The 22,093-nt window shown below is 35.2% G+C and overlaps 4 protein-coding genes across 4 annotated transcripts; all 4 read right to left on the bottom strand.

The window, feature by feature from the left end:
- Positions 1-5,269: 5,269 nt before the first annotated feature.
- Positions 5,270-6,148, bottom strand: LOC106307539 (60S ribosomal protein L21-1-like). The gene is made up of 2 exons (XM_013744524.1): positions 5,852-6,148; positions 5,270-5,646 (listed from the first exon to the last, which is right to left on the bottom strand). Exons 1-2 carry the CDS (start codon positions 6,086-6,088, stop codon positions 5,389-5,391), a joined length of 495 nt encoding a protein of 164 aa, XP_013599978.1. The 5' UTR covers positions 6,089-6,148; the 3' UTR covers positions 5,270-5,388.
- Positions 6,149-6,994: 846 nt separating this feature from the next.
- LOC106312048 (U2 small nuclear ribonucleoprotein A') lies at positions 6,995-9,383 on the bottom strand. The gene is made up of 7 exons (XM_013749421.1): positions 9,227-9,383; positions 9,110-9,150; positions 8,718-8,847; positions 8,418-8,623; positions 8,185-8,343; positions 7,885-8,019; positions 6,995-7,382 (listed from the first exon to the last, which is right to left on the bottom strand). The coding sequence occupies exons 1-7, from the start codon at positions 9,306-9,308 to the stop codon at positions 7,377-7,379; spliced, it is 759 nt and encodes a 252-aa protein (XP_013604875.1). The 5' UTR covers positions 9,309-9,383; the 3' UTR covers positions 6,995-7,376.
- A 3,328-nt stretch (positions 9,384-12,711) lies between these two features.
- LOC106312046 (tRNA pseudouridine synthase A-like) lies at positions 12,712-15,570 on the bottom strand. The gene is made up of 10 exons (XM_013749419.1): positions 15,320-15,570; positions 15,183-15,239; positions 14,906-14,983; positions 14,581-14,634; positions 14,297-14,379; positions 14,004-14,103; positions 13,791-13,853; positions 13,366-13,614; positions 13,169-13,229; positions 12,712-13,078 (listed from the first exon to the last, which is right to left on the bottom strand). Exons 1-10 carry the CDS (start codon positions 15,425-15,427, stop codon positions 12,981-12,983), a joined length of 951 nt encoding a protein of 316 aa, XP_013604873.1. The 5' UTR covers positions 15,428-15,570; the 3' UTR covers positions 12,712-12,980.
- A 3,670-nt stretch (positions 15,571-19,240) lies between these two features.
- LOC106312045 (probable purine permease 16) lies at positions 19,241-20,449 on the bottom strand. The gene has a single exon (XM_013749418.1). The coding sequence runs from the start codon at positions 20,372-20,374 to the stop codon at positions 19,241-19,243; it is 1,134 nt and encodes a 377-aa protein (XP_013604872.1). The 5' UTR covers positions 20,375-20,449.
- Positions 20,450-22,093: the final 1,644 nt, after the last annotated feature.

The following is a 22,093-nucleotide window of genomic DNA, read 5'->3' as shown; positions in this document are numbered from 1 at the left end:
ATTTATTCTGTCTTGGAGTAGTGACTGAACATGATAAGTGGAAAAAGTTTGTGGAAAGTTACGAATACTGTAGATTGATGAGCTTAGTGCAACGGCAATGTAGTATGAGTGTTAGCAAGGAATAAAATATCTAGAGAACTTGATTGGTTAGAACAAAGTCTAAAAACTTGATTATCAAATTCACACGTCATGGCCCAATTATCTTGGTTTAGAAAGGCAACTGCTATCTTATTCGCTAGTCATGTTCTTTGGATTGGGAAGACAGTGACGCAATGGATCATCTTTGTGTTCATTACGTGGTGTTGGAAGAAGAGCATGTTTTTTCTTGAGTTTGGACAGAGGAGACACAAGGTCATATGGGTGAGTAACGTGTTGTGTGTTGCTATGATTTACGTTCTGAGCTTAAGGTTCCTTTTCCATCACTTACCCAAGACATTAAGAAGCTCTATTTCTCCGACAATGACTTCAGTTGGCAGATTTCTGCAAGATTGAAACAGGAAGGAGCATCAACGCAAAGCAAAAGTTATGAGAGAGATAACAAGAATGAGGATGAAAACACAGAAGAAATTTTAATGATAGGATGTTATTACCCAAGGTAACGGGAATGAGGAAAACAAACATGTTTTAATGTTTATGTTCTCACTATAAACTTGATCGCTTAGCTTGAAAAGCAGTGGCTGTGGGCATGAGCATATATATATATATATATATAGTAGACTCATGTAAAATTGTGTTTGCCCCTTTGTGACTCTTATAGTCAACGGACATGTAAGTGAATGTTTAAAGAACGGACCTCTTATTTATAGACTAATAATAATAATGTATTTAGTAGATCCTCAAACATACAAATAGAGATTCGCATGTCGATGCCCTTTTCTCACGTTCTTTTGATCTAAGTTTCTGCCCTTCACTTGCCATCCAAATGAAACTCCTTTTGAATGAATTCCAGAAACCTTGTCTTATAGCCCTCTCGATCAATCACTGTTGGTTGTATACAACATCCTATTGTAGTTTTCACAGCAGACTCCAGTGCTTTCTTCCAGTCGTAGGGTCCTAGGTAATCAATTATACCACAGATCAACTCATGGTTTAACTGATCAACTCCAATGAAGAGTGAATAGTCCATGACTTGTACGCTCTACAATTATCTAAACTATTAAAACAAGAGTACAGATAAGTTTATTTGATCCTTAGTTTTCCTAAATAATTACAATGTAATGCCACTGATATTAACTCTAAAGCTTTACTAATTATTCATACTACTCCACGGCATATTACACTAAGCAATAAAAAACTCATTAACTTCTTATCCCACTAACAAGCAAATCATAATTTAGTTAGACATAGCATTAATTCAAAACTTAAAGTTTTTCTATCGATATAGTACATTTAACTGTTAAGAGATCAAATAAATATTCCTAAAATCATTGAATATTTTGCTAACTTAACATAACTAACCCCTAAATTTAAGCTATGATATTAATAGCAATAATAAAGATACTTGCCGTTGTAATTTTTTTATTATATTCCTACAATGTATATTATCCATTTGTAAAATATATATCTTTTTTTGTCAACACAAGATATATATCTAACGAGAATAACTTATGTTAATTTATAACTTTGTTTTTTATTACCATAGAATACATTATTAAGTGATGAAAAAAATACACTATTAAGTATTAATTAACAATAGGATGGACAAAAAATCCGAACCGAACCAAACTAAACCGATCCATCCGAACCCAAACCGATCCAAACCAAACTAAAGTATATGTCTAAATCATTTCGTTGAATATTTTATCAATCCAAATGGTCCAGTCTTAAATTGAACCAAAAAATTGAAGTATTTATAAATTAGATTAATTAAATATACTAATAATATTAACCTAAACAATTAAATATAATTTATATTTTACTTCAAAATTAACAGAAAAATACAACTAAAAATAAAATAAAAGAATATGAATCTATTACATTAATATCACAACTGAAAAATTACCCATGCTATTTATCTTAGGTTTAAAGATAACAACATAAAACTATTAGATTACATCTTCTGCATGCTTATTGCGATGTTTGGCTTTATGTTTAAAAATGAAAAAAAAAATGAATTTGTGTCAAATGATAATTTGTTTATATTTTTGTAATTGGACTAGAAAAAACTAAAAAATCAACAGAAATGAACTAAACAAGCACAAACTAAACCAAACTAAACCATATACGCACCAAACCGAACACAAACCAAACTAAACTAATTTGAGTTGACTTTGGTTAAAGTTTTCCTAAACCCAAATAAACCAAGCCGAATTCAGAATTAAACCGAAAAACTCATCCCTAATTAACATGGTTACATATATACACCTATATCAAGAGAATTGCTAAAAAAATTGACATTGCAAATTAAAATAACACTCGCGCGGACGCACGGGTCAAAGTCTAGTTTGTTTTATTATTAAAAACACTTGCTTTAGTTAGAAAGCAAATAGTCTGAAAATGAACGAAAACTTACACTGAGAAACTGGGTGTCATTCCGAAGAGCTACTTCAAAGCTCATTTTAGAGTTAGGGCTGATTACATACGGCCAAATCTTCATGATGTTGCTGAAGTTTCCATCGAGTAATACCTCCGTTGTGGTTGGAGCTAAGCGACAGTTTGTGCTTCCTTTAAGATCGTAAACTGCGCTACAATGCTCCTGTTGAAATTTAAATTCTCCATAACCATCACAAACTTTCTAGTCGTCACCTGCAAAATATATGTTAAAGAACCAGCCTTGTACAGAGAAGCATTATTAAAAAAAAAAACAGAACAAATGAAGGAAAAAGCACCTGATAAATGCCAAATATCTTGGCTAACCAGGTCTTCTCATTTGACCGGAAGGTCTTCGAAATATTTCTTTCCCACTGTTGTTGAAAAATAGTCAAACTCATCCTTTTTGATCTCCTTGATTATCAGCATTTGATGGATGCTTCTGGCAAAGTAAGCTCCACTCTTACCTCCCTTTGCTTCCCATTTATCACAATGACTTAGTGATGCTATATAATCTGTTTCAGGGTAGTTGCTCTTTGTCCTCAACTCAAGGAAACATTCTTCATGAAGAGAGAATCCGGGACTACCGGATTTAGTTCGAAGAACAAAGGCAATGTAGTTTGAGATTCCATCTGAAGCACTCAACGCACACATTTTCATCCGGAGAAATTTGAAACGGGGCAAAGTAGCCAAGAAGCAGTTGAATCTGGTTAGACGATTACGGAGAATGTTAAACTGTGATTTCACAAGGCATTTTATCTCCTTTAGCTCATTGATATTGACACCTTTAAGCAGTATCTGAAACAAAACCTCAAAACTCTTACGAAAACATATACAATATAACCTTTTTAAATTAATACTCTATAAATTAATATAAACTAAAAATCTCTGTAAAAATAATATAATTTTATAGTTCCAAATTGAGTTTTTGGTTCAATTAGTATATCGATAAATTAATATCTCTATACATTAATAAAAAAATTATAGTTTTGGTGTAGTCCCAACATTATTAATTTATAGAGGTTTCACTGTATATATACATAAAACTATTATTGAAAATGAGAATCTTAATTATTTAAATACCGTTAAGCTATCACAGCCATGAAAGTGCATTAACGTCTTATCAGTTGTTACGTTTTTCAATTGCTCACCGCACTTGAATGACTTGCAGGTGCAGGTGTGATTCTCTGTTGGAAATCTCAGGAGCCGGTGACCCATGTTCTGGACCGCTGTTATGTTCCTCTTGAGAAAGTACTCCTCATAGTCATAGCCGTCGTACGCAGAAATCGACTTTTCAACTAGTACAATAACTTGACTCGATTCTTCACGTATTGACATAGTAGAGCTGCCTATATTAACGCTGGCTTCCTGGGAACATCCAAAAGAGCATTATAAACGTTACTAATTGAAATTTCTAAGAGATGCCAAAAGAGCATAAGAAACCTTTACAACTACCAGAGATCCTTTGAAGAGACATATAATTGGATCCGTAATTTCCTTTTGACATTTCCTCATGCACCGGTAATTTGCGGAAAACCAAACCATCCAGTAGTATGCTGCGCCCAAATCCCAATATAAAGTCAACTTATGGTTTCCAAATGTTAAGATGAGCCACGGAAGAAAAAAAAGTAGCAACACATAACTTATACCTTTCACGGGAAGCTTCTACAACGCATTTAACTTTCAAATATTTGTTTATGTTAGAAGCTTCCAGAGCTTTTAGTAGTATCGCACTTGTTTCATTTATCCTCTGTCCATCCGTTGTAACAGATTGTAATGACGAAACGAGAAACTCCCTCAGTTGAGCCTTGTCCATGATGTCAACAAATTAGACTTCTGCAAAATTACTAGGCAAGTTAAAATAGGAAATGCAGACCATAATGTTGCATATTGTTAACAAACATCTCAATATTTTCTCATGGTTGTGACGTAAATGTATTTCCACTAACTCTTGCACAATCTTATATATTAAAACAGAAGTCATAACTTTGATTCATGTGTGATTTTAAAAAAAATGGACCTAATGGACATATTAGTAGAAAGTAATGTTACATTTAATCTCTGATCTTATATATTAAAATAGAAGTCACAACCTTGATTCATGTGTGATTTTTTTAAAAAATAGATCTAATAGACCTAATGGACTTATTCCTAAAAAGTATGTTACATTTATCTCTAATCTTATCATTTAAATTTTGGACATATCAGAAATTTTTATTGGACTATCAATAATTGTATTTAAACAATAGATCATTGGATTTATGGATAGTATAAATTAAACATATATAATTTAGTGTTGTAATACTATACCTCCATATGTTAATTATTTAAATATTTATCGATGTTAAATTTTAAAATTAAGAAGATTTGTGTTTAAACTTGTGTTTTTTTAAGGATCCACAAAATGGAGACTGGTGGGTTATTCACTGGAAAAGGAAAGAAGGAAAAGGCTCCTGGTTTTTGGCCGGCTAAAATATTCACTGATTTAGCATACAATGCAGACTAAATTTATTGGGGTGGCGAATTGTTCACACTTCCAAACACAAAGACTAGTCCAATGGGAAATGGACTACTAATTAAGTACGTAGATGATCCGCGACTTTATGCATATGCTCGTGATTGCTCGCTAGTAAATGCTGAAACACAGAAAGTCATTGGTGTGGCAGAAGAGAATGAAGAAACAACTGATTTTGATGGGTATTATGGGAGAAGAGCTCCAAACACACATATAAATGAATAATGAGGCAATAAATTGGATTTCAAAATACTCATATAAATTAGTTCAAAATAATTTAAAGTCGCTACAAGGCATACGAAGAGCTCCAAACACACATAACAAGGCCGGGGAAGAAAGTAGAACTAGTAGCCTCCCTTGAGGTCGTTGACGACGTCGTAAGGAATTGGGGTGACAGTCTCCAAGGTCATACCTTCGACCATGAATCCTGGTTTGGGTCCTTTAGGCTGCCTCTTGGTGCTTATTGTCTCGCCTCTAGCTTTGGCTGCAGCTTTGAGCTCATCGTTCTTCTTTATCCTCAGTTTGAACTCTTCCGCACATCTAGACTGCTGCACATGCTCCACACGCACATGAAGCCTCTTCTTTATGATCCTGTTTCCAATCTAAAACACACACACAACCCACCAAACATTTAATTTAGTCAATCATGTTACCCACCCAATAGAAAACAAGACGAGTTATTTGGTTAACTGTCACTAATCTAATTTCACTAATCTAATTAAGCTTAAATCTTAATCTAACAGTAAGACTGAAACAGTGGAGTAACATTAAATATAATAAGACATAAGAGACGAGACATCATCATACCTGTTTGTTGACTTCGACACCAACAGCACGTTTGGTAACGTTCCAGACACGACCAGTACGACCGTGGTAGAACTTGTGAGGCATACCCTTGTGGATGGCGCCATTCACTTTAACATCGACGTATTCGCCGACCTTGAAGGTCCTGAGGTACGTGGACAGTGGAATTGTACCCTTCTTCCTGAACCCCCTCGCGAACAGATCCCTCGTTCGAGCACGAACTCCATGTCCTGCCGGCATTTTTGTCTCTTTGGTTGGATGCGACTAGTTAAAATCCTAAAATCGCCGAAGAAGCGAAATGTTGAAAGCAATGCGTATTTATATCTTCTGAAAAATTAGGGTTTTTTCAGAAAACGGGCCTAGTTGGGCCAGGAAGGTTGGGCTTATTTGTACATAATACCCATTTGTCACAAAAAAGGTTTCTTATTAATTAGTTTAAAAACCCATATATTCTTACTTCTTTTATGATTTAGCTCCATTATAACATAAAACTAAAATTACACCCCTGAAGAATCTCTCAAGAAGATAGTTGTAGCGTGTGAGTAGTGTCGTTGTGTGGATGAAAGAACACCCTTCTGTTCATGACCAAAGCAACCTCATGTATCTTAATTCTATAACACAGAAACACTATTTGAACATACCAAAGAGTATTGTTACCTCTCTTCAACCTGTCAACACCAATTAGATATTACAAAATGGCTACATAAACTAATCACACACTCACAAAGACCTCATCAGACTTATGCTTGGCTTGCTTCTGTCTCCACACTCCAAATGCTGCCTCCTTAAACCCATTCAAGCACAAAGAAGCTTCCAGATTCAGCGTTTTATCGGTAGGTTGAGGAGGGATGCTACTATGTTCGTTCATAATTGTAGTGACTATATAAGACTTGGTGGTTCAACTGGTTGCTGTTACATTGCATTATTGTTATCCACCAATGTCCCTAGTTGAAAACTTGTTCATATGTAAACGAGAGAGATGGTGGAGAATTCACATTATGAGTCTGATGATTACATTGAATTCAAGATGTGTTACTTTAGTAATATGTGAAATTTATATAAATGGCTTTTATTAAACAGTTTGTATATAAAATCTTAGAGATATCTACATCTTTTGCAGCATGTTTGATGGTTGATGTTGAGAGAAATGTAAAAGTGCATCCTTTCAACTATCATTAACGAGTGTTTTGCTTATAAACCGGTGGAATATGGAAATCCACCTGTTATGTTTTCCCTCGGTATAAGTATACAATGATGGACGAGATTCAAGATAAAGTGAGGAGACAATAATGCGAAAAAGAGCATTGGTAAATTCAGTGTGCACCATCTCTCTCTCTGATTGCAGACTAACGATTACAATCCTCTCAGCCACTCTTCTCAAGGGTTCAAAAACACATGCTCTTGAGCAGAAGTAGTTTACAATTTCCTAAGGAAGCGACAGAAACCTTGCATGACCGTGAAGCTTGTCAGATGGTGAGCATTCCAGCAGCAGCTACTACGGACTGAAGGAGCGCAACTGCCACATTTTCTATTCCTGAAGGACATTAGATGCACGCAGTGTTTAATACGCAATCTAACCCATAAAGATGTTTAATGAATTCAAACACAGCAGCATCAACCAGTCAAGCAAACCAATGACATAGTCATCCTAATTACTTCAATTGGACTGTACAGCACAATAAACAGGAAAACTTCAATGACTTATCCTATACTATTTACAAGTTCCTGGTTCTAAGAAATGACAGACACTAGTTCTCTCACTTAGCCTTTTCACAGTTGCAGCAAAGCATTGAGGTATATGGTTCATAAAGAAAAAAAAAGATCGAAGCAAGAAATAAGAACGGTCAGTCACACTAGCGCAGATAACTACAAAACCTGCAACAACGAATTTAACCAAACTCCACAACGTTCTACTTAGATCATAATCCTATAAACGCTTGACTAAGTTGAAGTAATCAGGAAGCCCCCATATTTAGCTGCGTTAAAGTCAAAAGATTCATAAAATAAGGAGCAAAATGTTAGGATAAGAAGTGTACCTCCATAGGACCAGAACCGTCATTAACACCAGATGCAGGATCAGGAACTATCAGGCCTGCAGGAACCTGGCCAAACTTCAAAGCCTGTTCGAGTCTTGCAATTTCTTCTATCGTCTGGGAGTTGATAATTGCAGCCTGTAACATCATGGAAACGAAAAACCCAATATTACTACCACACACAGAGCCTTCACTTAATATACATAAACAAACAAATCATCTAATAATGCTTTGTCACTATCCAGTTTTATCTATGCTACTCAGCTGAAAAATCAATTTGACTCGTTTTAGAGATAACCGCACCTTGATTGCTAAAATTTGCTCCTGTGTTGGTGCCACCACTTTTGGAGTCTCTGGTTCTTCTGTAGTATCAGACACTTTTTGAACCTCCTGCTGAGATACCTTCTTAACCTCCTCTTCTGCTTCCTTAGATGAAAACAAAGCCGCAGCTTCAGCTCTCTCCTATTAGTAAACAAAGACTGTCAGGTAAATGGTCTACTTGGCAGTGGATATAAAGCACATAATAAAGTCCTCACCTTGGCTTTGACTTTAATGAAATCAAGCACTCGAAGCGATTTAAGCTTGTGAATCACATAAAGGCGATAGTTTGGCTTCTTGGTGATATTATTATCCAATAAACTAAGGTACTGCAGCTTCGGAATGGAGGCAAGGGGATCGATTTCAACCAAATTCACAAGCCTGTTGTTTGTAAGAACCAAAGTGTGCAGCTTTGGTAGGAACTCTGCAGAAATACAACCATACTTTAATCAACAAAGCAAACAATGTGTCAAAAAACCTAAACTTTATTACAACACGCACATAGAGGAGGATGTTACCTCCAATGTTAGGATTAATCCTGGTGATCCGGTTGTTGTTTATGATCAAAGTTCCTAAGCGGTTGAGGAGTGGGAAGTTTTCCAGCTTAACTATCTCATTATCAGACAGATCAATTGTATCGAACTGGTCCTGTAAGCCAAAACAACACAAGTTAATCACCAAATCAAAATCAATTCAACATAATACGAAAGAGATTCACAACAGCATTATCATATATATCCATAAAAAAAAAAAAAGACTTTCACAGAGAATACTGACTCTATAAAGTAAAAGAACACACAATCAGAACAAGATAGAAGCTAACTAAAACAACGGAGCAGAGACCTAACAGAAACATTCTTCAACCGAGAGACAATGAAGAGACGAAACTTCGATAGGAACGAGAAAGTACCTCAGTAGCACCCAAGTTCTCGATTACAGGAATCTTGTTACCTGCAAACAAAATAAAATCGAGAGTAAGATTCGGTTAAACCCTAGAACGGTAACGGGAAAGAGAAAAAGTCTAAACCTCGTAGCTCCAATTCTCGTTCCTTGATGGCATTGAAGAAGTGAGGACTGTTCCAGATCAAATCAGCCGTGAGCTTCACCATTATTCAAACTTTCTAGGGTTTCGCTGCTTCTAGCTTTCCGCTCTTCGCATTCAGGGAGGAAGAGTGGTGAAGAAACTCGTGAAACGCAGCTCTCTTTGCTGTTGTTATCTCTCGGTCGGCCCATTTCAGTACACATTTGGGCTTTTACGGTCGGCCCTTTAAGTGCAAGCATTAGGCAATTTTGGTCTCTCTCGTACTTAAAACTTTTTAGTTAGAACTTAGAAGATAAAGCATTCTGCTGCACAAATTATTCAAGGGGTAAGTTTTTTTTTTTTTTGGCTGACTTTTTGCAATCAATGGGGAAGTTAATAAAGGTTTATGTAGCTTTAAATTAGACAAGAATGTATCAGCAAAAGATGTAACTAACAACTTCGGCAAGAATGATCCGGTTTGGTTCGATCTATAATGGTTTAGTTGGTTCAGTTTAGTATTATTATACTAAGATGATAAACACCCAAAAGTTGATAAAATACGAATCATATCAAAATGGCACATGCAATTTTTCTTCAAGTGAGGGGGAGGAATGCACACAAGATGATAAAATATGACTGTCAAATTTTTTTTCCGATGATATATGTTATATATATATATATATATATATATATATATCATATCAAGATGTGTGTGTGTGTGTAAGGGGAGGAAATGCATAAACATCGCCATGATTGGTATACTAACACTAATAAAGATATTATTCATATGTATTAACAATTAACCTAATGAAATCAGATTGAAACAGCTTTTGCTCTTAATAACTGAACAGATTGAGCTCTAATGAATCAGCTTCAACATCTTATCTGAAATAACATGTTTTAACCTACCATTATCTTTCAAGTATCAGAAGTTTCAGAAGAATCAACCAAATGTGGAATCTAAACTCTTGAGCTCTTTGAACATTCATTTGTTGAAGAAATAAGCTAAATCTTGGTAGTAAATTTGGGCTTAAGAATATCATTTTAGGTCATATTCTTATAAGTTAAATCATACTAAGATCTTATAAATTTAGGTTTGAGGTTCTAAGTGTCATTAAGTTTGACATTTTTAAAGTCTCATTGAGATGATTAAGTAAATATGGTATAATTTTTTAAAAAAGTATTGCCTAACAAAAGAGGAAAATAAGTAATGTATATATAGAAACTGAAACATAAGCCACAAATGAAATGACACTTGACTGAACTTTTGAAATGAAGATTAAAGAAGCAACTTATACATATTTAGAAATGAAAACCAATCACTTAAGCAACATTTACATATTTATCAAATCATTAAACTGCCGACTTGGTGAATGCATAGCTTTCCCGTCTTAGTTTATATATTGTCATTTTCAACAAATCATTCATTCATTATAACAAGTAAAAAAAATGTTAGAGGGTGCTTCTTTTTGTCATATCGTGCATGTTTGAATATTTATGTATAAAAAAATCTCAATTTTCTTTTCACTGGTGAGCACACATGAACTTGGAAACAATGTACGACGAAAAAAAGAAAATTCTATGTACAAACTTTGCAAAATGAGTGAATAACTCATATCACTGACCAACAAAGTCTGAAATGGAACATGTTTTTTTTACTTACTACAATATTATCCATAAACTTCATAGCCTTTAAAAAGTCAAAGAAAAACGTTATTTGAGTCTAATTTCTCTTTAGACTTCTCATGATACTCTCATGTCATGGATTATGCTTTTCAATAGCACAGAAGAGCACAAATGGACATATAGTCCTAGCAAAAGCTCTAGATACAGTATTTGAGTTGTAGATGATTCTAAGTTACTAGCAAAATCTCTACAATATTTTAACGTAAGCTAAAAAATTTGGATATAAGAAGAAGAAGATAATGAAATGTTTTGTTTTGTTTGCTTTAATGATCATGTAGCCTAATGAATCTCAATTCATTCATGTTTCAGGAAGACTATAATGATGATCCTAAACCCGTGAGAAAGAATTTATAAAACCCACCTGATTTTTGTGTCTTTGTTTATCGACTTGTTTGAAATTGTAATGTGTGGATAATACACATTAGTACATGAAAAAATAATATTATATATATGTTTACTTGTAAGAAAATGCTAACCTTTTCACTGATTATTAGTCTCTCTTTTCCTTCCTGGAGTACTTGTTGTAAGCAAAAATTTATAACATAAATAATCAAAATTCAAAACCAAACTGAATCACAAATGACAACCTCAACCTTTTCACTGATTTCTGCATATTTGCATATGTATACACAGACAACGATTCTAGTGCTGAGTTCATCTATTGATTTGTCTAACCAATAGACTCCATAATGGCAAATGGAATTATAGAATACAAAAGTGAGAAAAGAACAAGCAGTGAAAAAGGTTGGCATTTTCTCAAAAGTAACATGGTTCACAAGTCACACACGCACACACACACACATGAAAATCCTTAGACATGAAAGACATCGACAAAATTTAATAATAGATACAGTTTGATCCCTGATAAGAGCTCTGGTAATCAGATAGAGCTATCTTTTCTTAGATAGGCCTATGATCTTTTCATTGAAATGTATTTGCGATTCCTATCCATCTGGTTTATCCACATTTGCTCCATATTAAATTCACATTTATCATTGTTTTGTTTTTCATATGTATGACAGTATGAGCATCTGAAACATGAGAAGGAAGAAACAGGTGCAAATTATAAAAATTCATTTTAGATTATTGTTCCTACCTCTTCATCGTTCTTACCATTCTCTGAAACTAGGAGCTGTCCAACCAGCTGTGAAACCAACAATCATTGCTTATCAGTCCTATAGCAAAATGAACAATATCAAGATTCTTAATCACATACCGATTTAAATGAACCACTTGACCGATTGCTTGGTTCGATTTATAAGGTGTGAATGGTTTATAGTTTGGCATTAAGGCTTTGAGGGATTTGTGGGATTATAAAGTCTCTAAAACTTTTTTTTTTACCAATCATGCTTTTTTTAAAAAAAAATTCTAAAATCTCATACTTTTTATTTTTTCTTTTAAAACATTTTTTTTCTTCCTTTTGTAACTAATTTTTTTTAAGTTTGTAACAATTTCATTGAAACTCAAGATTGACAAAATAATCATTAATTTATTTTTCTTGTTCATGTGACATCTATATTGTACTACTTTTACAATCATATATATTTAATTTTTAATAGTAGTATAATTTTACATTTTAAATAAAATATTTTAAATATTTAATCAGAACTTCTACAAGTTTGATCTTAATAAAACTTAAACTAACAGTCAAAGGAGCCATATATCAGTTGCTGTAGAATCATAGAAGGCACCTGCTCGACTCCTTGAGAAGTTTGTTCAATGATGGCTCTTTGTTTGTTATTTGGGACATAGTTGTAATAAAACTTCTTTGAGATCTATCTCGGGATGATAGTTTTATCAATATAAAATCCATTTCAACGTCTCAAATCATTGTTTTCTGAACATTCATTTGCTCAACTCAAAGACCAATTCGTAGGAGATCAAAACTTTCAAAATGTAATACAGTGAAAGTCACGCCTGATACACGAATATCATCACTATTAAATTCATAACCCAGGATCCATGGGTCTATGGTGGAGCACATCAGAAGAAACAAGTATTCCTCTATCTATTCAGCTTCTGAACAAAGACTAATTCTGCGACTCTCCTCACCATTGTTGCGGAAATGGAACCTTCATGGAAGTTCATATTTGACACGGGCCAGATACAGACCAGATGCAGGAGCCATGGGTTTAGCTGCAGACAGAGTCTTCGCCTCCAGGATTCGTTCAACTGAAGTAAATTCAATGGACCATTTTTAATCTCTCCTCGACTTATATTAAACCCATAAAACGTGAACTCACCAAGGAGAGATGGACTTACTGTCTGAGACGGTTAACTCTCCAGTGCCAACACATTTCAATGCTCCTACAAGCAGTCGAACCTGCACGACTTATATAGTATCTCAAATCTGTCAGACTAATCTAGGCAAATCAAATTATGTCGCTTCTCATATCAATCAAGAGACTACATTTGATAATATTATGATCTACCAAGAGAGACAGTGGATATAATCAAACCTGGTGGTATAGAAAACCACGGGCACGCGCTGTTACCACGTAGCAGCGGTGTCTTCTTCTTATACCAAAAGTCTCGCCGAAATTTGTAGTAACACTAGCAGTCTCCGTCTTGGTTTGGCTGGGATATGTGAGAGGATCATCTCCATTGTTTAGTTTACTCTCCGCCCTTTCCATGATAGATGGAAAATATGGTGTTGATGGTACTTCAATGACATTGAATTCATCTAAACATCTCACAGGTGACTCTGCCTGCAAAAACAAACCATTCGTCAAAAATCCAGACTTGATATCTAAGTTTTACCAAAACACTAGTTAGATGCATGGACTAGCAATTATGGAATAAATACCCAATCATTCATTACATTTTAACTGGTCGGGTATTAAATAACGAGTGTGTTCAACTAGAAACTAGAAAGAAATTTGACCTGGCAACCAGCTGCCCTGAAGGAGGTAAAATCATGAGATCCAACAAGAACTCTGCATGCTTCCTGTGTAACAATGATTGACGATGGTCGTTAGAGATCTTTTCCTTTTAGAGTGTTTGAGTTATCTTTTAAGGGAAAAGAAAAAGGTTTGGATCACACTGCTGATGTAGATCACAGTAACGGATAAGCTGATCAGAATAGAAGTTGGTGAACCTGCATAGAGAGAAGATCTAGCTCCTCAGGAACATGCCATGCACGGTCTTTTTCAAGAATGGATAAAGGATCCGACCCCGAGAGCAATCGGTAAAAGTACCTACCAGTGAGGGTCATGGAAACATTCAAGTAATTAATCTAAGCTAATTATCAACTGCTGGGACAGGTCCATCTAATAGAAGTCAGAGTTCTTTGAAGTCACAGTATCAGCATATATATATATATGAGCATTGAAATGTCTAGAACAATGGAATCTTAGCTTTTCTAATGAGTGATGCACAGAGAATACCTACGTGCGCTCCCGGGCCTTGTATCTGGCATGATAATTACTTGGGACACTCCGAACATCAGTCACCATAACATCACCGTCATTTCTCTGAATGGTTAAAACGTAAGGATTTTGATGAGATGTTCGGTAGTGGACAGAACAAACTAGGCACAAGCAAACACTTTTAGGAAAATACAGATAAAAGAAACTCTTATAACAAAAATGTAGACTTCAGGTAAACTTCATTAAGGTCACCAATTACATGATAAACTTTGAGCAAGTAACCAGTGAAATGAGAAGAACATTAACCTGTAAGAAATGGTTCACAGCTCTCTGGACCACACCAGGTTCATGAGGTGGTAACTGCATTTAGAGAATATGGTTCAGTAAGAATGCTAATATCTCCATACTAAATGGTTTCCAAGAACAGTATAAAGCATATAAAATAACAACATGTCTTGGTGATGTTAACCATATTAATATATTCACAATTGGAACATATGATATGATATTGGAAACAACATGACCAGTGTGCTCCTCTCTTAATATGTAGTTTCCTTATACACTGAACAGTAGACAAATAATACTAATTGTAAGCCAACGAAGTAAATAGGAGCGGGTGAATAAGACATACCACTTCACCAGGCTTTCTTTTACTGATGCGTTCCACATCGATATGGCAAACATTCGATAGTGCATGCACTCCTGCATCCTAGAGCGAAACAAGATGCCACAACAAAGTTCATCATTAACCTAAATCTGCTAGACCTAATCGATCGATCAACTATGAATGCACTAGTCCCCTATGAATCTGTAGTGACAAAAGGCCAATTCAAATCTGGATGAAACATTTCTACAAAACACATTATTGATCTGTGTGGCCAATAAACAAACTAATGAGAAGCTCTCACCGTTCGACTCGAGCAGAAGATCTTGACAGGCTGCCCAACAAACTTGTGAAAAGCCTCCTGCATTGGATCGAGAAATGTATCAGTTCACAAACTCAATCTAGCAAACAGAGAATGTGAAGAAGGAAATTGAGGAGCACCTGCAATACGCCCACGACGGTGCGGTCCTTCGCCTGCTGTTGTGACCCCGAGAAACGCGTTCCGATGTACTCGATTGCAACCAAGTAACGCTGCACTCTAGGGTTCATCGATTAGCTCCGACTCGGAGGAACTGCTGCCTCTTCTTCTTCTTCTTCGTCCTCGATTCTCGCAGCCTTTGATAGTCTCTCTAGCGAAGGTGATTCCTCAAGAGGATGCTTCAGATTATCACACATTCTTTTTTTTTTCTCATCGTCCGATCAAAGCTCAAGTGAAAAGGCCCAAGGGTTTAAGGAGGAAATACGACGACGTTTTTGATGATTCTTTAATATCTAAAACTGATTTAATTATTATTGAGGAGGTAGAGTGATGATAATGACTTTGTAGCCTCTTTACAACTGTAGAAAATATGAAAACAAACGCACGCCAAACAAAGAAACGTTACTTGTTGGAAACATAGTACTATAGTAGCCTCCTCTTATGGAGAGATTGACAAGAGATGCATGTGTGTGTGTTGGCTACTGCTACTTCTGCACCAATTATATCCTCTGTCTCGACTCATTCTCATGTTTCCTTCCATCTCATACTGATGCAACAAACATCAAAACGCATATTTTTTTTATAAAAAAAGGGAGTGTATAGCCAGGATGACAAGTTACTTAAAGGTCATGAGCATTTTCACAGCATAGTCTTTCTTTTTGAAGAGAAGTCAAGTCATCGACCTCTGTTTTGATTTATCTTTTGAGTTCTTCTTTCTACTCTTCAAATATGCCTATGAAGAAAGTCACTGCTCCATTTTCAACAACCCAAATTTCACTCTTATCCTCTTCGTCATACGAGTCTCGGATGCATCCACCAGTGGTCGTTTTCTGTTGACCACCAAAGGCCATTTTCTTTATCATCGGTAATATACAGACTAACTCAGCTGCATGAAATATGATTTGTTGCTTGAATTCTTCAACCTAAGGCGGCAGAGCAGTCAGCTGCAGAGGTTTCTCTCCAAGAATTAGCAAAAATCCAGTGACCTAAACCAATGTGTTTCACTGCCTGTATCTCATTTTTCGTATGTTATGATTATGATTGTTAAGTTTAGTACAAGAGTACTATAGTAATTAGCCTAGGGGCTTGGCTATAAAATTGTAAGCTTTCCTAAATTAGCAACAAACCTTTTAGTTAGTTTGAGAATTGAAGGTTTAACCAAATAGCGAAAGTGTGATCTCTATTTAAAAAAAGAAGAAGTAAAAGTAACTTTAATCTCCCATTGAAATACATAAGAAAAAACAAAGTATATATCCATAAAATTTTGCTTATGTAGAAGTAACATTATAAGACAAAAGAACAGAAAAATATTCATTTAACATGTAATTAGTTTGCAAAAAAAGATATGAGAAGTAACACTTCATCATGATTCTCTTTATTTCGACACTATTTTAAAACCTTTCAATGTAAGATACATGTGAGTGTTATGTTGACTAATGTGAATGTTAAGCGGTTTCGTTAGTATAAGTTCAACAAAAATAAACTTTAAAAAGGGAACATACCTCTATATTACCTCTTTCCTGCAGTAATTTTTGAGATTATCTAACAAAATCCGTCCTTATACTTTCGGTGTTACTTTCCCGCAAACAACTAAAGTTTTGGAAGTATGTCACTATCATATAAACTGAAGAACAAACATACAATTTGTTGTCAAAATGCTAAAGAAAACACCCAAAACATTATAAAAGTTACTCTTACTTGTGAGTGAGAGTCAACACACTTTACGATGTTCCCAACAACTCAGATATGCAATAACGATAACCAAAAAATAGATGAGTGGCTAAAATAAAAATAAATTAGTCAATATACAAAAACAAGAATATACAAAAACAGAACACAGCCGTCTTTCGTCGTCCACATGGATCAATATCCCCCGGGGTGGTTTACAGAGTCTATATGAGTGTAATGTTGTTGACAAAAAAAAAATATATATGTGGCGATGAGAATACCAACACTGGCAAAAAGAAACTAACCCCAAAAGCTCCACAAGTCATGGAAAGACATTTTCCTTAACCACAGCTTGAATCCTATCAATTGGACACCATCTAAAAGCTGGAAAAGAGCCAAGCATGCTTGTGATAGAATGCAGTCATCATTTTCATCGTCGAGCAGCGGTTTGCGAACTTTTAAGGCACTCTCTATCTGAAACATATGAATTACTTGCTTGAATAATGTTAATGAATGCAACAAAACGTAATTAACTATTATTATCTTGAAAAAGACAATTTTGTTGCTCAAGCAATGACATTTGTGAAATTCGGTGACATTTATGCATTCATATTACATATCGAGCTAAATATGTATGACGATATGTTCATGCAATCACGCATCTCTCATACAAGTTAAAAGTGTGAAAAAAACTTAAAAGTTGTCAAATCAAGGCTAAGTATAAGAGAGTAAAGACACCATTAACTTACTGATGTCTTCCTCCTCAATGAAATCAACATACTTATTCCAACTTTCCAACTCTACTTCAATGAAATACTTGAAAGTGATACATTATCATGCTTCTTTTCCTTTGTGCACTAAATTTAAACATTTTGATACAATTACTATATTATTTATATGTAAAATATATGTGAGAATATATAAATCATATGTAGATTATTGTGAATGAAGTAATGTTTAATTTATTATAAATTCAACATAAGTAAACATGAAATCAAAAACTATAGAGCTTTGAACTTTCTAAAGGTTATACTTTAACCAACAAAAAGTTTTAAACCAATCAACAGATTCAAAACCTAAAATCTATATAAAAACGCAACAAAATTTTAGTATTTTCTATATTGTATTACAAATTATAGCCAGATAACAAATTTTGAAAATTTGTATTGTTGGAAACAATTCAAGCTGTAGCATAAGTAAATAAAATTTTCATATTTTTGTAGTTGGATCTCAAATTTTAATCAATTTTTTAATGTAAATTTTTAAAGCATATAAATTGAAAAGAGAAAAAAAAAATGAATAAGAAAGATTTAAAGATCTCTTTTTGGTCTATTTAGCATCTTCATTCACAAAAAAAAATTATTAGTTTCTATATCTCATTGAACAATATTTAAACCAGATTTATGTATCATCATAGTACAATAAACTTGTAATGTGTGATCTCCATTTTAAAAGTAAAGTAGACTTTAATCTCTCATTGAAATACATATGAAAAAAAATAAAATAGATAACCACAAAATTTTGATTACTTGGAAAGTATTCATTTTACATGTAATTAGTTTGCAAAAAGAAAAGATGTCAGAAGTAACACTTCATCATGATTCTATTTATTTGTACATTATTATTTTAAAACCTTTCAATATAAAATACATGAGTATAAAGATATATACTAAGTTGTTTAACCAGGCACACCAAGAAACGTGGAGGTTTCTACAATAACTGAAGTGTCTATTCTCCCAACTTGTTAGAAGTAGATATTATGAGATTGAAAGTCTTCTTTCTGCTGACCATGGTACAAGAGGAGTTATATTATATGGGCGTGAGCTGCTGCAAGAGGGTCTTACTTATAGCTGTTATTGAGATAGATATAGTCATCAGGGATGTATTTAGTCTCTCATTTGGATGCATACAACGTTTAAATCATTCAAGGACACTTGCTAGACAAACAAAGTATTTGTATCTGCATGACACATAAATAATAAGAGTATCATCTATACACAGGGCCGGTCATGGGCAAACCCTAACGAAACATTGCCCTTAGGCTCCCAAAAATTTTGAAAAAAATTACATAAAAAAAAACTCCCAAAATTTTATTTTTAGGCCTCCAAATTTACCAAAAATTTTTTTTAGCTGGAATCTTTTAAAAACCGCCTGCAGCCCCCTAAATCTGAGGGCCGGCCCTGTCTATACATATATTGTAGGCAAAAGCAGAGAAACTAAGCTTCACTATTGTTGAGCTCTCTTTTGTTGAGTTCTTCGACATCCTTCTTCTTTGTTTTATACAGTGAATAAGAGTAAGAAGCTAGAGCCAAGACTGATCCTAGCAAAGCACCTCTTCTCTGCCAACCAAACTCATCATCCTTAAAATCAAAAGCCAACACAACAAGCAAAGCCACAACCGGTGAAGCACACATATGAACAACATCAGCGAATACACCAGACACCAAGAGCACAAGACCTAACAGCCCCACCGCCCAAACCTGCCAAGAGATAGCTAGCCCGACCAAACTCAGACCATAATAACCTTCCCCTTTCTTAAACCTCACGCTATCTCCGTTTAACTCCTTAAACTCACCACTCGCAAACAAACCCACAAGGCAAATGAGTGCAGCTATAAAGGAAACAACGATTTGCATCTCCAACACCATCCGGAACACCTTCTTGTCACCATACCTCTTTGTCTTCACCAAAACTTTCTCGAACCCGAGCTGCATTAGGGAAAGAGACAAGGAGAAGGCGAGAGTAGGGAATATGAGTATCAGCCAAGCCTTGATGCCGTAAGTATAAGATTCATCTTCGTCAGGAGCTCCAGAAAACTCAGGGGAGCCAAAGAAGTCGGATGCAAGAGTGAAGGTTATCGATACGATGATCCATCTGTTGAACTTGAGACGGTTTATAAAAGCTAAGAATAAGGAGGTGAGTATCAGCTGCGTTGATACCAAGATACCCCAACCTACGTATAGTTTCGCCAGCGCGTATAACTTGCTGTGAACGGAAACAAGAACACCGAGAGAAACGTATAGGGAGAGAACACGAAGAAAGGGAGGAGGATCAGAAGAGACTGGTTCTGCTTTTTGTTTTGGTGAAGGGAATAGGAAGAAGAGTGGGATCAGGATCGGGAACGCAGCGTTTTGGAGCAGAGCTTGCGTCCATGTTCCTCTGTACTGTCGGTTTTGATCACTCTCTGATCGTTTGTCTTGGACGTAGTAGAAGTTCAAGAGAAGCATGACGAGTGAGTCTCCGGTGAAGATCAAGAAACCGCAGAAGAAAACTGAGATCCACCATTTGCGTTGCTTGACTTCGAGGGTTAGAATCTCGCCTCCTCGTTCAGGATCTTGAAGCTCTTCCATGAGTCTCTTCTTCTTCTTGTTATTCTTGACTTCTTCAAATGCTTAAGGGTTGGAGCTTATTCCCATGATTGGTTAACGTGCGGACACACACACACATATCAATCTGCGAAGAGGAGGAAGATATTTTAAGCATTAGTCACGAAATGGTCATGCTTTTGACTCTAACTTTGCTTTGAGTAGGTATGATTCCCACTACTTTTCTAATGAATCAATTATTTGTAAGATTGGTTAATTTGTTTTTCTTTATATTATCAAAAAGCATCTTGGCGGCAAAAGGCTTTTCTTGTTATTAGAAGACCAGAAATAAAACCGTCTTAAACCGGAATGAACCAAATTAATTACAAAAATTTAGAAATCAAGACTAATAAACCATAAAACAAGATTATATCAATTAGCGATGAAAATTGATTGTTTCTTTGATTTAAAAACTTATATCAAGAGGCTAGAGAAAGGTGGAGTGAAATTCAAAAGAGTTAAACGTACACCAAAGGGTATAGATTTAAAGGATAGTCAAGTTGTCGATCATGCAATTAAGGAGAATATCGATGAAAGTCTTCTCCAGAAATCGCCACACGTGGCGGTATTCATGACATGCGACCAAGGGTAGATAGATATACTAAAGAAATGGAAAGCGGCTAAATTTGAAACGGTTTTGATCTACATGATGGGTGCCTTTACATCCTGACTAATAAACCATAAAACAAGATTATATCAATTAGCGATGAAAATTGATTGTTTCTTTGATTTAAAAACTTATATCAAGAGGCTAGAGAAAGGTGGAGTGAAATTCGAAAGAGTTAAACGTACACCAAAGGGTATAGATTTAAAGGATAGTCAAGCTGTCGATCATGCAATTAAGGAGGGTATAGATGAAAGTCTTCTCCAGAAATCGCCACACGTGGCGGTATTCATGACATGCGACCAAGGGTAGATAGATATACTAAAGAAATGGAAAGCGGCTAAATTTGAAACGGTTTTGATCTACATGATGGGTGCCTTTACATCCTGACTAATAAACCATAAAACAAGATTATATCAATTAGCGATGAAAATTGATTGTTTCTTTGATTTAAAAACTTATATCAAGAGGCTAGAGAAAGGTGGAGTGAAATTCAAAAGAGTTAAACGTACACCAAAGGGTATAGATTTAAAGGATAGTCAAGCTGTCGATCATGCAATTAAGGAGGGTATAGATGAAAGTCTTCTCCAGAAATCGCCACACGTGGCGGTATTCATGACATGCGACCAAGGGTAGATAGATATACTAAAGAAATGGAAAGCGGCTAAATTTGAAACGGTTTTGATCTACATGATGGGTGCCTTTACATCCTGACTTTGTAGAGGCAGGCTGGAACCACACTCTGCAATGGGATGAAGTAAAGAGATGATCTCCTCAAGTCGATCAATCCAAGTACATTTGGACTACCTGCGTATGGAGTAGAAGTGAACTTCAAGGTTGTTCCAAGCTTGATAGCACTTCACCCGTCTGGCGATGCAGTTGCAGTAACTGTGGGATAGGCTCTGCGCATATTTAGGTAATTTAAAGTTGAGCAATTACTCAAATTCTTACGTGTGTTAACGGTTTTGCGTAAAGAATATAGAAGTTAGTGAAAAATATGTTCGCATTGCCTTGGTTCTGATTACAAGAGAGAACATTTTCTCTACTCAGATGCTAGACACACCTTTGCTCTTCGTTGGATCTCTTCTTGTTCACTCATC

Source organism: Brassica oleracea, chromosome C8 (assembly GCF_000695525.1).
Source record: "Brassica oleracea var. oleracea cultivar TO1000 chromosome C8, BOL, whole genome shotgun sequence".
Classification (NCBI taxonomy): Eukaryota; Viridiplantae; Streptophyta; class Magnoliopsida; order Brassicales; family Brassicaceae; genus Brassica; species Brassica oleracea.
This window is presented reverse-complemented; position numbering and strand designations above follow the sequence as displayed.

Coding starts and splice junctions, on each gene's coding strand:
- LOC106307539 (XM_013744524.1), bottom strand. CDS start 6,088: ATGCCGGCAGGACATGGAGTTCGTGCTCGAACGAGGGATCTGTTCGCG. Junction 5,647..5,851: donor GTGTCGAAGTCAACAAACAG/GTATGATGATGT, acceptor TGTGTGTTTTAG/ATTGGAAACAGGATCATAAA.
- LOC106312048 (XM_013749421.1), bottom strand. CDS start 9,308: ATGGTGAAGCTCACGGCTGATTTGATCTGGAACAGTCCTCACTTCTTC. Junction 8,624..8,717: donor GATTAATCCTAACATTGGAG/GTAACATCCTCC, acceptor GTATTTCTGCAG/AGTTCCTACCAAAGCTGCAC. Junction 8,020..8,184: donor AGCAAATTTTAGCAATCAAG/GTGCGGTTATCT, acceptor ATGATGTTACAG/GCTGCAATTATCAACTCCCA.
- LOC106312046 (XM_013749419.1), bottom strand. CDS start 15,427: ATGAACCCTAGAGTGCAGCGTTACTTGGTTGCAATCGAGTACATCGGA. Junction 14,635..14,905: donor AAAGAAAGCCTGGTGAAGTG/GTATGTCTTATT, acceptor CTCTAAATGCAG/TTACCACCTCATGAACCTGG. Junction 13,615..13,790: donor TCAGGGCAGCTGGTTGCCAG/GTCAAATTTCTT, acceptor TTGTTTTTGCAG/GCAGAGTCACCTGTGAGATG.
- LOC106312045 (XM_013749418.1), bottom strand. CDS start 20,374: ATGGAAGAGCTTCAAGATCCTGAACGAGGAGGCGAGATTCTAACCCTC.